At 21.6% G+C, this 15,624-nt stretch overlaps 6 protein-coding genes across 6 annotated transcripts; 3 read left to right on the plus strand and 3 right to left on the minus strand. All coding sequences in view use genetic code 6, as the record gives it.

Moving 5' to 3' along the window:
- Nucleotides 1-641: 641 nt before the first annotated feature.
- On the minus strand, nucleotides 642-4,079 carry TTHERM_00292060 (kinase domain protein; the record flags this gene model as incomplete). Its single annotated transcript, XM_001018724.2, has 1 exon — nucleotides 642-4,079. The coding sequence occupies one exon, from the start codon at nucleotides 4,077-4,079 to the stop codon at nucleotides 642-644; it is 3,438 nt and encodes a 1,145-aa protein (XP_001018724.2).
- Nucleotides 4,080-5,829: 1,750 nt separating this feature from the next.
- On the plus strand, nucleotides 5,830-7,060 carry TTHERM_00292070 (histone-like transcription factor and archaeal histone protein; the record flags this gene model as incomplete). Its single annotated transcript, XM_001018725.3, has 6 exons — nucleotides 5,830-5,857; nucleotides 5,991-6,077; nucleotides 6,202-6,296; nucleotides 6,472-6,540; nucleotides 6,668-6,803; nucleotides 6,939-7,060. The coding sequence occupies 6 exons, from the start codon at nucleotides 5,830-5,832 to the stop codon at nucleotides 7,058-7,060; spliced, it is 537 nt and encodes a 178-aa protein (XP_001018725.2).
- Nucleotides 7,061-7,608: 548 nt separating this feature from the next.
- On the minus strand, nucleotides 7,609-8,347 carry TTHERM_00292080 (hypothetical protein; the record flags this gene model as incomplete). The annotated part of the gene is made up of 3 exons (XM_001018726.2): nucleotides 7,609-7,923; nucleotides 8,001-8,224; nucleotides 8,278-8,347. The coding sequence occupies 3 exons, from the start codon at nucleotides 8,345-8,347 to the stop codon at nucleotides 7,609-7,611; spliced, it is 609 nt and encodes a 202-aa protein (XP_001018726.2).
- A 302-nt stretch (nucleotides 8,348-8,649) lies between these two features.
- Nucleotides 8,650-9,785, minus strand: TTHERM_00292090 (SNARE associated protein; the record flags this gene model as incomplete). The annotated part of the gene is made up of 6 exons (XM_001018727.3): nucleotides 8,650-8,781; nucleotides 8,836-8,915; nucleotides 8,971-9,214; nucleotides 9,290-9,515; nucleotides 9,575-9,698; nucleotides 9,758-9,785. 6 exons carry the CDS (start codon nucleotides 9,783-9,785, stop codon nucleotides 8,650-8,652), a joined length of 834 nt encoding a protein of 277 aa, XP_001018727.2.
- A 274-nt stretch (nucleotides 9,786-10,059) lies between these two features.
- TTHERM_00292100 (transmembrane protein, putative) lies at nucleotides 10,060-12,554 on the plus strand (the record flags this gene model as incomplete). Its single annotated transcript, XM_001018728.2, has 5 exons — nucleotides 10,060-10,605; nucleotides 10,671-10,887; nucleotides 10,950-11,061; nucleotides 11,116-11,560; nucleotides 11,613-12,554. 5 exons carry the CDS (start codon nucleotides 10,060-10,062, stop codon nucleotides 12,552-12,554), a joined length of 2,262 nt encoding a protein of 753 aa, XP_001018728.2.
- A 1,382-nt stretch (nucleotides 12,555-13,936) lies between these two features.
- On the plus strand, nucleotides 13,937-14,914 carry TTHERM_00292110 (14-3-3 family protein 14-3-3 beta/zeta; the record flags this gene model as incomplete). Its single annotated transcript, XM_001018729.2, has 2 exons — nucleotides 13,937-14,278; nucleotides 14,498-14,914. 2 exons carry the CDS (start codon nucleotides 13,937-13,939, stop codon nucleotides 14,912-14,914), a joined length of 759 nt encoding a protein of 252 aa, XP_001018729.2.
- Between the last annotated feature and the right edge of the window lie 710 nt (nucleotides 14,915-15,624).

The following is a 15,624-nucleotide window of genomic DNA, read 5'->3' on the forward strand; positions in this document are numbered from 1 at the left end:
TAACATCTATCAATAGATAAATTTTTTTATTTTTTTTAATTTTATTTATTTTTTTCCAAATAAAAAATTTTCAAAAATTTTATAAATTATATTTAAAAATATTGATTAAATTTAATTTATGTTTACTTTAATACGTACTATATATTTATATTCTCTACTCTAAAAACAATAATCCTTTGTAGATATAAAATACTTAAGTTAAATTAAAATTTTTATGAGCTTTATTTTTATCAAGGTATCTTGTTCAACCAAGTTAAAATATTTGCTTATTTCTTTTAAAAAATATATATTTACTCTTTACGATACATTTTTGAGCAATCATTAAAAATGAATTGCTAAATACATTTGAGATTTTTAATTATTTTTATATTCCTCTCAAATATGACCAAAAAAAACAAATATAAATTTTAAAAAAAAAGATAGGTCCATCTAAGACTGATCTTTTCTTAATTGAGCAAAAAATTGTCTCAGACTATTTTTTTATAAAATAAATAGGTGAGTCTTGAATGGATGTTTTACACCATTAAAATAGATATTAATAAATAAATAAAAATATAGAAAAGGTTTTATTAATCAAATATAAAAAATTAATTTTTGGTAGAATTTATTTTTGCTTTTAAATTTAGAAAGTTAACTAGATATCATATTGGACTTTGAGATATATTTAAATCGTTCTTTTATGTATCTTATTATTTTTCCATAGTCTCTCTCTATTTAGTTTAATCTCTTTTTGTTTATTCACCTTCTATCCTGTGAAAACTGTGATAGTTAAAACCAAATTCATCGCTCTGATTATAAGGAAACTATTCCTCAAAATTAGAACTTGATATAATTGAATTATTGATTTGTTGATTTTCATTCTCAAGAAATGTTTTTGTCTTATTATGCTGATCAGTTAAATTTCCGTCGCGTATAATTTTAGTAAAATTATTGAAAGAATATTTGCTATTGGATGAATAAAATTCAGAATTATGTTAAGTATTTTATTTTTCAAACTCATCTGTATAATTTTGTAATACTGATTTTTCTATTTAACTTTTTTGATCTAAAAAATTTTTACTAGTTTAATATGACTTTATGTGTAATTCTATTTACTCTTTTATTGAGTCTGTTAGTGAATATGTCTTTTTGATATTTTCGCATGTTGTTTACTAAAATTAGTTTATTTATTTTTCTAATTTATCCATATATTTAGTTAGTTTATCTATTATCTTTTGATAAATTGAGTATTTATAAACCTTTTAAAATATGTTTATAACAAAATATTTATCTGAATCATCAAATTCATTCATTGTTAGAATATTTGTAAGCTATTCTTCTAAATTGTTAAATTCGTATTTCTTTTCTTGGAGATAATTTATTGCGTATTTATTTTGGCAGATAGAAATTATATCTTTTTAAAAAGTATTTAGATGATATTTCTTTCTAGTATTGTCATTATATAGATACTATTCAATACTTTCGTAGAGTTTATTTTCATCATATTGCAGTTCACATAATTTATTTCTTGATATATTAAATTTTTAATAAATTTATATTTTTATTGCATGATATTATTCCATTTTTCTTTGCTTGATGACGAAAAATAATAAACTTTCGTACATTTTAAGTATATTATTAGACTGTAGAGAAACTAACATCAAGAATATATCATCAGAAATTAAATTTTTAAGTAATTTATAATCAAATTAAATTTCCAAATTTGGTTTTTTTCTATTTACAGCAATATCTATTATTGCTTTCTTAACTTGTGTGTAGTATTTTTAATATTCTATTTAAGAATCTTTATATAGGCAATCATAGAGGAGATTCATGAATATTTCAAATTTTTACCAAATGAAAAATTTAGTCCTAGATTTGACTGTATCTAATTAGCTATCGCAGATCATTTCAATAAGTTTTATGAAATCTTTGCTGAACATGAAATTTATTTCTTTGCTTGCATATTTTGAAATGTAGGCTGCGTAATTATCTGTCCCAGAATTTATTAAGTCTATCTTTTCTCCTCTAATTAGTTCATATAAAACAATAATTAAAGCTGTTAAATCAGTGTTTTCACTTATAGGTTGACTTGATGCTTGCTAGTAGCTTCTATAGAGTTTGGTACCACTATTATCCATGTAGTAGCTAAATTCTAGGAAAAGTTCTGAAATACCATTATCAATAAAAACTATCTCACGTATATTTCTCATTGCTATATTTAGCAACTTAATATCTTTATGGATAATGCAGTTTTCTTTTAGCATATGGGCTGCTTATTCAGACCGAAGCATAACCGAAAATAAATCTTTTTTAGTAAATTATAAATTTTATTTTGTCATCTAATTTAATGAATTTTAAGTATGTGTTGGGATATTTAGATTTGAATCAATTTCAGCTTACTATTACTGTATAGTATTATTCTACGTACTTTGGTGGTGAGTATCTTAAGATAACGTAGATTAACTATTAATAGTAGAGTTTATTTGGCTATTTTCTTTTTGATTTTGCTATTGTCTTTATTCTCTTTATGAATTGATCTAAGAAGCAATATTTACTTTTTATTTATTTAGATTTTATTGTTAGTTTTCATTTTTGAAATGGCCATTACCTAATATGTCTTGATAAAGGATAGGATAATATTCTAATATTAAAAATATTTTGTTATCCTAGATGAAGTGATAAATATATCTATTGAAGCAGTTATACCCAATACTTTCATGAAATGATTGATATTTTTAGTGTTGCTTATCTCTTAGGTATATGGCAATAGCTACTTCTTAAACGAAAGAGTAATCATGATAACTAAATTCAATTTCACCTGGTTTTTAATAACATATTAAGCTATACATTTTTACGAACACTAATTAATTTTTAAACCTTAAAGATTTTGTGTATGCAGTTACATTATTATCTTTTCCATTTTATTTTTCGATTTTTTCACAGTGCTCCTTCCATTTTTTTAAGAATATTTCATAATCAACTTTAAATAAAACTGTAAAAATATTATCGTCTGTTTAGTTTTGAATTTGTAAAAAAATATTATTCATTATTTTTCTAATATGCAAAATTGGCTAGTCGTTTTTTATATCTACATTAAGAGAATTTAGTTAATTTCCGATAAAACTTTCTTTCATTTTAGAATAGCTTAACTTCCAAAACAGTTTATATGTTTCATTTTTCTTTTATAAATCTTTCTCAATTTCATCAACTAACTATTTATATTAAGATTCTAATTTTAGATCTCTAGCTTTCCATTTTAGCTGTTCTAAATATAACAAATACTTATAATAATAGCTTTATGAGAGTATAGAAAGACACCTATAAATGTTTAGAAAACCTATAACACCTTAACTATAAATATATATTTCTGAAAGCTACTTCAAATATTTAATCAATAAAGGTTTTTTATCATTATCTACTTTAGAAATAGAAAGTTTTTCTTCAACAGAGATTTCATTAAATTTTTCATAAATAGTTTCCTCTGATTGAGAATGAGTAATTAGTTTTTCTTTCTTCATGACTAATCTTACTACTCTTAAGCATCGACTTATAAAATCTTCGCATTCTTACATATCTTATAAGAAAAAGAAACATTTATGTATCTATGAAACTCCTAAATCAAATTTTTGGTTTTTAGTGTAAATATTCAAAGTCTATTTTAGCAAATCATATCTTTTATCCTTGAAGTTCTTTTTTTAATCTCTAAATAATATGTAGCATTAAAAAAAGAAATCAATAAAACCTAACTCTATACCTTTCATTTATTCTTTCTTCTTAATATCTTTTATTCCCTTTTTTATTTTAAAATTTTTAATCTTCTATTAAAAACTTGAGAATAAATTAGTAAAATTATCTTTTTTTTCTTAATCATTTAGGCTGAAATCAAACTGCCCAGAGTCGTCCAAGTTTTCTTAAATAAAATCTAAACCAATATGTAAATAGTCCTTATAATTTAGTTTAAAGAAATAATGTTTGCACATTGTATAATCATAGAATTTGTGTTTTGCGTCAAAGTTTATTTAAGCAAATCCTCTATAGTAAAAGTACATCATCATCAATTTATCAAATTATTTTGTTTCTTTTATCATTAAAGGCATTCTCTTTATAATTTTATCTACTGCTTTGCATATTTCATAAATTAAAATGTAAAAATTATCATTACATATTTTTTAAATAGTTATTACAGCCAATTCAAAATACATAAGAGCTAGATTTCCATCATCTATATTTTAAGACAGTAAATTCAAAAACGAATTGAGAAGCTAGTAAAGCTAAGACTCGAAACATAAACTCAAAGTTAAAAATTACTTTTTTATATTTATTCGAAACTCATTAACCTATTAACTAAAATTTAGTTTATGATTTCTAAAAGGCAGCACTATTTCTTCAATACACTGATCTGACAATTAAGCCTTCTACAAGCAATTAACAGATTAAATTATTTTAAAAATTATTTTATTTTCAGTAATTAAAAAAGCCTGTGGTTTTTTCTTCTTTTTTTACTACTATGTTATTAATTCTTTTTATCTAAGCCTCAGTCTTTATTTTGAAATTCTTTCTAACTAAATTCTATATTTTCTATCTTATATTTGCATATTTAATTAAACTTTTTAATTTTTAGTGGAATAGACATACTAATTACTCTGCTTTTGAATAAGCTAAGAAAGATAATCTTTACTTATTCTTTTATTAAAAATTCTTTAGATTTTGAAATACTTTATTTAATGATTAGGAAAGCTTAATCTTCTATTTTCCTTTTACAAAAAATCAAAATGAAAAAATTGAATTTTTTTCTTATTATTTTAAAAAAAATATCTTTTTTATAACTTGAAAACAATGTTAATTAGGCTTAAGATTTTTTTTAAAGGTAAATCAACGCTTTTTGTAAGATTTTTAAAATATTTCTAGAGTGTTTAACTGGTAAATTTTTTTTAATTTAAATAATCTTGCAAATACTGAGTCTTCTGAGGATTATAAAAATAGCTTTATGCTATTCTTTCTCTTAAAATATCATGATTGTCTTATTAACCAAGTTTATATGTTTAAAATCTACTTTCTATAAAGCTATCTATGCCATTCATTTCTTAAGGAATGACCAAATAATCTTTATCTATTTTAATTTAGCTTTACCTTTTTTAAAACTCAAAAGAAATATTTGTTTTTTTATATTTTTTATATAAAAAATTGTTTATTTTTTTCTAATTTCAATTTAAAATTGTTATCAAACAACTTTTGCATTTTGTTTAGGATATCTAAATTGAGGTATTTAGAATTCATCGAAATCAAAGTGTTTATTTAATTAATTAAACATTGATCAGAATTTTATTAAGAAATTATCTTTGTTAATAAATAAAACCTTTTTAATTAAGCTTTACCATTAATTTTTTAAAAATTTTCTGAGTTTTTTACACTGATCAAAGATAAAGTAATCAATATGGTAAAATCAAGTTCTATTTAATTTTGCTCAATATATTTTTGCATAAAGGTAAAAAGATTTAACAATAAAATTCGAAAGTAAAATTCAATTATCAAAAAACTAAACTCATCTTTTTAATTGTTTGTGTAAATTCCTTTTATATTATTAATACAAAAATAAAAGGATTGTTAGTTAGTTAGCTATTATGCTTTTTATATTTGATCCTATTATGATATAACTTCTGAATAGCTCTTAGACAATTGATTTTAGTTGATATTCATGTAAATTGAATGATTAAATAAATACTTAGTGGGGGAGAAATTTTTTGCATTTAGCTTAGTTTAAATACCAATAATGAATTAAAAAGCAGAAATTGACTATTTAATAAGAATATATGTTCAACACTGGTTAGCAAGCAGTAAAACACATAAATGGACGGGGACGAAAATTTACCAAGAGGTTTTAATTTACATTCTATTTTAGGATTGGCAGATAGCGTTTCCTTCAAATAAATCATTTTTAAATAAGCATAGCTGCCTTAAAAGTACATAAAAAACCTTTTCTAAAACTCATAAATTTAAAATATTAATAGCAACTGTTGGTGCATTTGTTAAAGAAAATTTAGATGGCATGAAATGTTCAAATGAATTTATAGAGTTTATTTTGCGTGTTTCAAGAGGTAACTTTGAATACAATATTAAACATTAAAATTTCTATCAATTGAGAGGCAATTCATCATTAATTACTCTTAATTATTCATTTTTCTACCCGTTTACTTTTAAATCTTATGAATTTTTAAAAAGAATATATTAGTGTGATTGCAGATGAAGCAAATAAGATATGCCTACAGGAAGGGAAAAAAACGATAGCACCTTATTATATCTATCAAGCTTTAAAAGTAATTTCAAAATAATTTATTTAGATGCAGAAAAATCCATTTTGTAACAAAAATACTAAAATTCATGCAAACTTTTTAGTGCTAATCATTACTTTAAGATCAAAACCAACTTTAGCGCTCAATAAAAAATGATATCATATTCAAAAAATAAATTCTTATTATTTATAATTAATAGAAATATAACTTAGATTCTTAAATAGAGGAGCTAGAATAAGCCAAACAGACATTCTCAGAAGAAAATCATGTAAATATTTTGCAAATCAAATAAAAATTTGAAAAAGATTTGAAATTAGAATGTTATTTAGAAAAAATCATCAGAGAAAATAAAAAAATAAATTAACAATCTTCTTTTTTTTAAATAAAAAATATAGAAAGCTTAAAATGAAATATATAAAAATCCAGAAATGGTATAATAACTCATAAGAGCTTAAGAACAGCTATTTGAATAATCAAGAAATAAAACTGAACCACAAAAGTAGTAACTAAATGTATTATTATCAGGAGAAGGTAAATCTTTTTAATTTAAATTTTATTTACTATCTGTTGTGCTGTCAAGTGGCAAATGGAGTTGATTTTTGTCTAACATGTTATTGAAAGTTTAAAAATAAATTAATGAATATTTATTAACTAATAATATTATAGATTATAAAGATTTTGCAGATATAACAAAGAAGTCAGATTTTATTGGTTTAACAAGTACATAGAGCAAAGAGAGCCTTAATAAATAAAGCGAATTAGAAGATGAAGATGATGATTATTAATGAGTGAGTCTAAAAAAAACTAGAATAAAGCTAAACAAAATATATATGCTCTCTAAATCTTATCAGACAAATTTGATAATTAATTAAATAAATAAATAAATTAAAACACATAAATTTTGTGCAAAAATCAAAATTTTCCATCATAAAATATTATCAAAATACTTTAAAATAAATATTTTTGTATCATTTATAATTAATTATGTCCTCAGTTCATTTATTTTAGTGCATTTTCCATTATTTTTATTCAACTAATGAATTCTAATTCTACTTAATAAATATCTGTTTTTATATATTATATTTAAAGATTTCATTTAAATACTTTTCATCATTATTAAAAACTCACATAAAAAAATAGTAATTTATTTTCTGTTGGTTCATTTACTAAATTACAAATAATTAAATGCAAGCTAAATACTTCTTAAAGTTATCTAAACATTTATTTTTGTTGTTATTAAATGCTAAATTTCTATTTAGGATTTTAAATTTATGAATTTTTAAATACACAAAAACAATTTTAATGAATAACGCTTTTCAAACAATAAGCTATTTCTTCACTCAAAGATTTTCTTTCCAAGCTATTTGTCTTCTAAAATAACTCTGTATTTATCTACTGTTGCTACCTTTTATTGATCTACACAAAATCTTATTTCAAATGCATAGTTCAAAACACCATGAGGATAGACATCTATTTTGAAGCATCCATCTTTTATCTTGGAGTGCTCAAAGTTGTAGTGTTATTTCTCTGGCTTTTTTAATGTAAATTCTTGAATGATATTTTCTTATAATTTTATATCACCTATCTTGCTTTCTTTACTTAAAATAGAACTTAACAATAAATTTTATAATTCACCAACTTGCTTTTTTCCCTTTTCAGATTATAAAAAATCATGGCATAAGATTCATCAGGTAAAATAAGAATAGAAATAAATAACTAAACAATTACATTTTGGCAAATAAATTTCCAATAATTGCTAACATTATAAAATTATAAAATCCATTTTTCACAGTAGTCTTATTGAACTATAGATTGAATTTAAGAAGGCTAAATTTCATACTAAAGCTTATCTTAACCATCCAAAGTCATTATGTAGCTAATCTAAAAGTTCTTAAGTTCAACAGTTCTATCTTTTAATGTCTATTTAATCTTTTTTGAAGGTCTTTCATCATCTATTTATATTGAAATGTGTTTTTATAAGTCAACTATATGCTTTTATCTTTACCTCCATGCTATAATGAACGTGTTATGCACAAAAATAGGAGCGTTATATATAAACTATTTATTTTTTTCATTTGCTTGAATTTAAGATATTTTAATTTATAAAATTTGATGCTATAATAATTTAAATTCCAGCAAAAAGGGAATATTTATTTACACTCTGAATATCATAAAATCTTAAAAGGGTTTTTTTCATCTTATTATAAATCAATTAAAATTAAAATATAAATAAATCTATGTAGACTTTATGCAAGTTAGATAAAAAGAGTTAAAAGAAGGATTAAAGTATATTATACAATCAAGTATTTGATTTTTATTTATAAAATATTTAATTTAAAATATATTTTTGTTTAAACATTAATTTGATAATGAATTTTCAATTAATTTTCTTCTCAGTTTTGGCAGCTGCAGCCTCTTTGTTATGTTTTTCATCAAACTGTTCGATTTTCTTTTTAAAGAGAGTTGGAATTAAGGCAAGGAAACCAAGGAGAGCTATCCATAAAATATTCTTTTTTTAATAATACATTTTTTAAATTGTTAATATAATTTTTTAAATAATTACTTGCAAACTAGCACCAACCTTATCAAGACTTGATAAAGTCATACCGGCATTAATATGAATAATGTTAAGAGGCATCAAACCTGTTGTTAAAAATATTATTAAGGGAAAAATAAATATATAAGTTAGTTTTTTTACCAAAGAATGTGCCAAAGAAGAAACTAGTAATTGGCATTCCTACAATAGGTGAGGAGATGTTCACGAACCAATTAGGAACAAGAGGAGTTAATCTTAAGAAAAGCATGTAAAAGAATGTATGTTCTCTGTTACTTTAGATCTTATTATAGAATTTCACAAGCATACTTGGGAAGTACTTAAGAACTAAACCTCTTCCTAAAGTATAAGAAAGTCCATAACAGCAACTTGCACCAGTAGTTGCACACTATATTAATTTTTTTAATTAATTAGGTTAGAAAGAATGTTTAAATATTTTATCTTTCTCAAAAAAAAACTTTACAAAACAAACAAGCATAAATCCTTAGACACCACCAAATATAGCTCCACTCAATATACTGAGAAAAACTGGTCCAGGAATAGCAAAAGACTGCAAAAATATATACAAATAGCAAAATGCAAATAGCACAAATGTATAATTTTATTCTGAATATTTATCTATGACTTAATGTATTAATCTCAAATCATCAGCACCTCTTGGGAATCTAAACAATTTTTCCTTTTCATCTCTATTTATAAGGCAAAATGCAATACAATAAAGCTTAAACCCAATAAAAAAATTATTTACTGTGTTAATTCAGGAGAAAATCTTAAGAGAACGCCAAACAAAACTAAAGCAACTAAGAATATTCCTAATAAAATGAACTTATTATTTTTTTGCTTTTCTACTTCTTCTCTTAACTTATTTATATCTTTTTATTTATAATTTGATATTTGTTATGCCACTCCCATCTAATTTTTATTTTTTTACCTAATTCTGTAGAATCTGCTTTCGACATTTTAGTTAGTGTAAATCTATTTTTTTATGCTTTTTGTTTTTTTAAACAAATTTTTAACAAATCTTTACTTTTGAAATTTATTGTTTGTTTATTATTTTAATTGATCAAATTTTGATTTTTAAAACGTGTTATCTAAAAAATATGATCAGAATTTTTAATCTTTTCAATATATTTAATTTAAGATTTGTATTTTTTTAGGCAAGTTTATTAAATAAATCCTGTCTTTTCCAAAAATTTAGTAGATATTCTAAATAAGCAAAAGGTTATAAAAGTTATGGAGAATAATTCAGAATAGTAGGAAGAGATCTTATATTTTGTTAAGGAAAGCATAGAATTAGAAAATAAATAAATACAAGAAGTTATTATAGGACATTTTTACATAATATTTGTATCTTTCAGTGGATCGATTTATATTTTTGAGAAAGGAGAAGAATTTTAAGATGAAAATGATGACGAGTTTATGAATACCACAGATTCTTCTAATGAAGAAAATCAAATAATAAAGAGTAAATAACAAAAGCAGCCTGAAAAAAAGAAAAATTTATTTCTAGATTTTGATCATAAGCTTGAATTACCTTTTGCAAAATCTCTCATTTTGAATGATAAATAAAAAGAAATTAGGCTGTTAATTGTCGCAAAAAATGGTGAAATGTGCAATTTGTTTATCAACATAGAGTCTTTTAAAATTATTAATTATCAACTAACAAAAATGAGCTTAGAAATATTAAATAAAGAGGATAAGATCATCAAAAGTGCAAAAATAATTGACTACAATAAATTGCTAATCGTTTATCCTTTCTAAATCTATCTAATTTAAAACGTAAAAATTTGTAGCAATCACAACAATCAGTATTCACTTTTTATAATTTTTTACTTTTATAAAAGGTTATAAACTAAAAAACTGTAAGTTTAGCTAATATGATTTTTGAATGTGATGCAGAGATTGATCAGTTAGATTATTTTGACAATATTCTATGTATTTCTACTAAAAAAAGATATTACTCGCTTAATTTAGCTACTCAGTAAGCAGTAAAATTAGGATCAGCTAAATCAATTGAAATGTAAGATTTTTTGGGTATAACTTTCTTTCCAAGAAACTAAAGTAAGTAAATTAAACATAAAAGCATATTTTTTTAGAATCTTAATATAAATTTAATTGAAAAGATGAATCGGTGATGGCAGCTAGACCAAATGGAAATATGTGGAAGGCATAAGTGAGCTCTGGAAAAGTTCTTACAACTCTTCAGTTCACAGATGAAGATAACAATAAATTAAAGTAAATTATAATAAAAAAAATAGGTAGAAAAAATATTTTCGCTAATTTAAATAGTTTTGGAAGGCTTTATGCATTTAATAGATATATTCTCTCAATTAATGGTTAAAATAGATTGTATATCATAGATATGAATGATAAGCAGCTGATGACTAAAGTATTTCCCAATTGCTCTCAGTTGACTTTCTTATACAACCATTATAATTAAAGTGAAAAAACTGACTCAAACAATAAAAATGAATTTCAAGAGAGGTCTTTTTATCTTTACTACATGGAAAATGGCAGAAACTTAGTTATAGAGAGATGCTCAATTAAAAATATTCAAAAGAGCTTTGAAGCAAGTCTAAGTAAAAATTCAGTAGGGTAATGTGCTGAATTATTTGAAAAATATGAAGCCTTGTAAAATATTAAAAATCTCAAATCTCTTTTAAAAGCAAACCTTTAAAATCCATTAGATTTAAGGTTCTAATTTTCAAGCTCTTTTAAGGATTGTGTAAAGAAGGTAGCATTTTCTCCAAAAAATAAAAATAAGCATTTTCTTTTTGTAAAAATAGATAGAAGAAGAATAGTTTTAATGGAATAGAGAAAAAGAGATAGAACAAAATGAATTAAAAGAAAACATTGAGTCAATTAAAAATAGCAAGAATAAACAACAAATATCATCTAAAATTCACAAATCGACTGAATAAAATATTACTAAAATTATAGATGTTGATAACTTACCTTTTCTTATGAGTAATAAAATAATTAAAATAATTTCGCTTGGGGATTCTTACTCATCTTGTTAAATTTGCCATTTAACAAACAAACAAAATACACAAAAATATATAAAAAATTCTAATTTTGGTGATTTCGAATTTAAGAAAAAGTAAAGTTCAGTTTTAAAAAAATAACATATATTGCCAAATGATAATTAAAATAAATAAACAAAATATGGCAATAATTAATAGACACCAAATGAATTGCTTTTAGCTCATATGGTGTAAAAAATTCTACCTGGTAATAATCTAGAACAATAATCTGAATAAAAACTGATAAGTAATAATGAATTTATCCAAAATATAAATTAATTAATCTGTTAAAAAGTTTATTAATGCTAGATAGAAGTTTTTAAAACATAATTATTAGATAATTTGAGAAATAGAAATCCTAATTAGAAAAATTTTATTAATGAGAAATTAAAAAGTTTAAGTTTGATATAAATATTGATGCTTGTTTCAAGAAACTTTACAAAACAATTTATTAGTACTTAAAACAAATTTTAATAGAATTTATAACTTAATTACTAAATTTCATATACTATTTAATGTAAAAGTATAGTTGATATGTTTAATGATACTAATATTTACCTCTAATTGAGCAAAATTATAATTACTAATCTACTTATTTATTATATCGGAGAATCATTTGCTAGCTAAATTATTAATCAAAATGAAGATAACTTACTAGAGTTTGACTAAATAGCTGCTATTTTGAATTAATTAAGTGTAAATTGATATTTATAAAATGTTGACTAGGTCTAAATAAATATATTTTAATAATTTTGAATAACTTTTCAAATCATAATAATAGATTATTAAATTAATTATGAAAAAAAGGTAAATATGTAATCATGTATAAAATAGATAGGTTTCATTTATAATATTTTAATTGTTTTTACTTAATAAAGAATCAAATATATAAAATTTATAAAAAATATTTATCTATTAAAATATTTCAATTCATTCAAATAATTTTATTTACTATTTGATAATGCATTCAATGCATAATAAATAATTCTTTTGTTTGTTAAGATGTAAATAGTTGTTAGTTGTGAAATAAAAGATGAGGTTAAGACAAGATTAAAATTGAAATGTAAATTCATTTATTTTCTAGCGATATTTTATTTGATTTTTTTCAATTTAACCTATCTTAATTTTAAAATCACTATTATGTATTTATTATACTTCATTCGCAGTCAAAATATTAATTTTAAACTGGTTTTTAATTAGTGCCTTAAATTCATATTTTTGATTTGTTTCTTTAATTCAGAAATAAGAAAAAATAGAATTTAAAAAAAAAAATGATAATAGTAGATCTATTTAAATTGATAATATAAAATTTTAATCAAAGTAAACCTCTCTTAATCCATATGCTAGAGTACATTCATACAGTACAGGTATTTATAATTCATTAATTTTTGAAATGAAATAAATGAAAAAATAAGAATTAAACATAATAAACTATCTAGTGTTTGAGATCAAATAAGTAATTAAAAAATTATATCTATATTTATAATCATATTATAGTAAGAAAATATAGAAATATAAACTCAATAAATAAGTAAGTAAATATCAGAATGCAATATTTTAACAATTTTTTGTTTTCAATAATTTAAATAGATAAAAAAATAAAAATGACTAATAAAAAGATCACAAAGTAGATCAATTAAATTGATATTATAAAATTTTAATCAAAGTAAACCTCTATTCATCCATATGCTAGGGTACATAGTACATACAGTACAGCTGTTTATAATTCATTAAATTTTTGAAATGAAATAAATGAAAAAAATCAGAATTAAGCATAATAAATTATTTAGTTAAGTTTGAGATCAAATAAGTAATTTAAAAAAATATGTCTAAATTTATAATTATATTATAGAAATATAAATTCATATAGAAATAAGTAAATATCAGAATGCAATATTTTAACAATTTTTTGTTTTCAATAATTTAAAAAGATTAAAAAATAATAATGAAAAATAAAAAAGATCACAAAAATTTAATAGTTTTTTTAGGGATAAATAGTTAAATATTGAAAAAGTTAAAACTTAAAAAATTTAGAAAATATAACAAACAATCTTTCTTTAAATTGTTAATTATTTCTTTTTTTAAAAATGAACAATCTTTCTCAGGGATAATTAGTTTAGTTGTCAGTGAATTATGAAAAAATGAATTGTGTTTATGAAGAATTTAATTTGATGAAATAAGTGATTTAATTTTAATAAGATCTTGACCATAACGAAAGAAGTTTATTAGCTTATGCTTCTGATACTATTTTACGTTAAAAAATAGTAACTTTAGATTAATTGAAAGAGTTAGAAAAATAATCTGAATTTTCAAATATCAATAAAAAAAAATATTTTGATAGCTACAAATAAACTGTAATTGATGAACTTTTTAAACTGTTTAAAGAAATTCAAGAAGTGTTAGATCATCTTTTGAGTAAAGAAAATTTGGTAATTTTACACTTAAATTTTAAATTTATTTATAATAAATTTGATAGATGCAAAATTTTATTCTATTAAACACATTTTCTTACCGAAATATTATAATCAAACAAGCAATTATTTAACTTCAAACAAAAAAATAATCAAAAATAATAAATTAGTTAATATTATTAATTTTATTGTTTGGAATTAAAAATTTTGAATATTAACCACTTTAAATTATTCTAGAAAATAAGCTCTAAAGTTTTTTACTTAAGACTGAAGGGTAGATACCATAAGTATTTAGCTAATTGTATTGAGCAAGAAGATTTGAAAAATCTATCAATCTATTGTGCTTTTTTGTTTTTATCTTAAAGCTTTGAGTTAGCACAATCATTAAGACCTTGCCATTACTATAGGTGGGCTATAGGAGTAAGTTTCTCTAACTTTCATTATGATTATTTTAATGATTTAGAAAAAGCATACAGAATTGCAAAGCAAACTTTTGAAGATATGATTAATATTTGTTTTTATCTTGATTGTAATAGCGATTATAAATTAACAGATTTAGAAAATACCATTAAAAATAATTATGAGTTTTATAAGGAGAAATTTGAGTAAGCTGATAAAAATTAATAAATTTAAATAAATCATTTAATATTTTGAATATACTAAAATAAGAATTTTAAAAATTAATTATTAATCTTACATCATACCTGTAATATATTTTTTTTTAAATAAAAATGTAATATTAAATTATTTCTAACATTTATTATTCCTTCTATTTTTAACAACAGATGAAAATTAATAGCAATATAAAAATTTAAAAATAATTTATTAAAGTTCCTGATTTATCAAACGCATTTCAAAATAGTATTTTTTATTTTGAAATTTTTGAAATTTTTTTTTTCATCCTTAAAATTAAATTTAAAACATATAAATTTTTTTTCATTAGTTTATTAAAAAAACACATACAGTGTTTTAATTTAAAGTATCTGAAGCTTCAAGTTTATTTACAAATATATTTAAATGTATGAAATTAAAATATATTTTGACAAAAGTACCCAAAAATTAATTAATTAATTTTACAAAATATTCTTCTTAAAATTTTTATAAAAAAAAGTTTTCATATTTATAAGAAAAAACAATAACAAAAAGTAAAACAATTTCTGACAATTAAATGCATAAAAATAATACTGAGAGATATATATTAACTAACTATTTACTCACGAGCACTAAATACCATTAATTGGATAGTTTTGTAAGATAATGAACGATTTTAGGGATTAAAAAAAGATGGGCTTTCTTTAGTGTTTAAAAATTAAAATAAAATTATTTAATTAATTTAGCTTTTTGTAAAACAAATTTAAAGCTTG

This window comes from Tetrahymena thermophila (assembly GCF_000189635.1).
Source record: "Tetrahymena thermophila SB210 genomic scaffold scf_8254594, whole genome shotgun sequence".
Lineage (NCBI taxonomy): Eukaryota > Ciliophora > Oligohymenophorea > Hymenostomatida > Tetrahymenidae > Tetrahymena > Tetrahymena thermophila.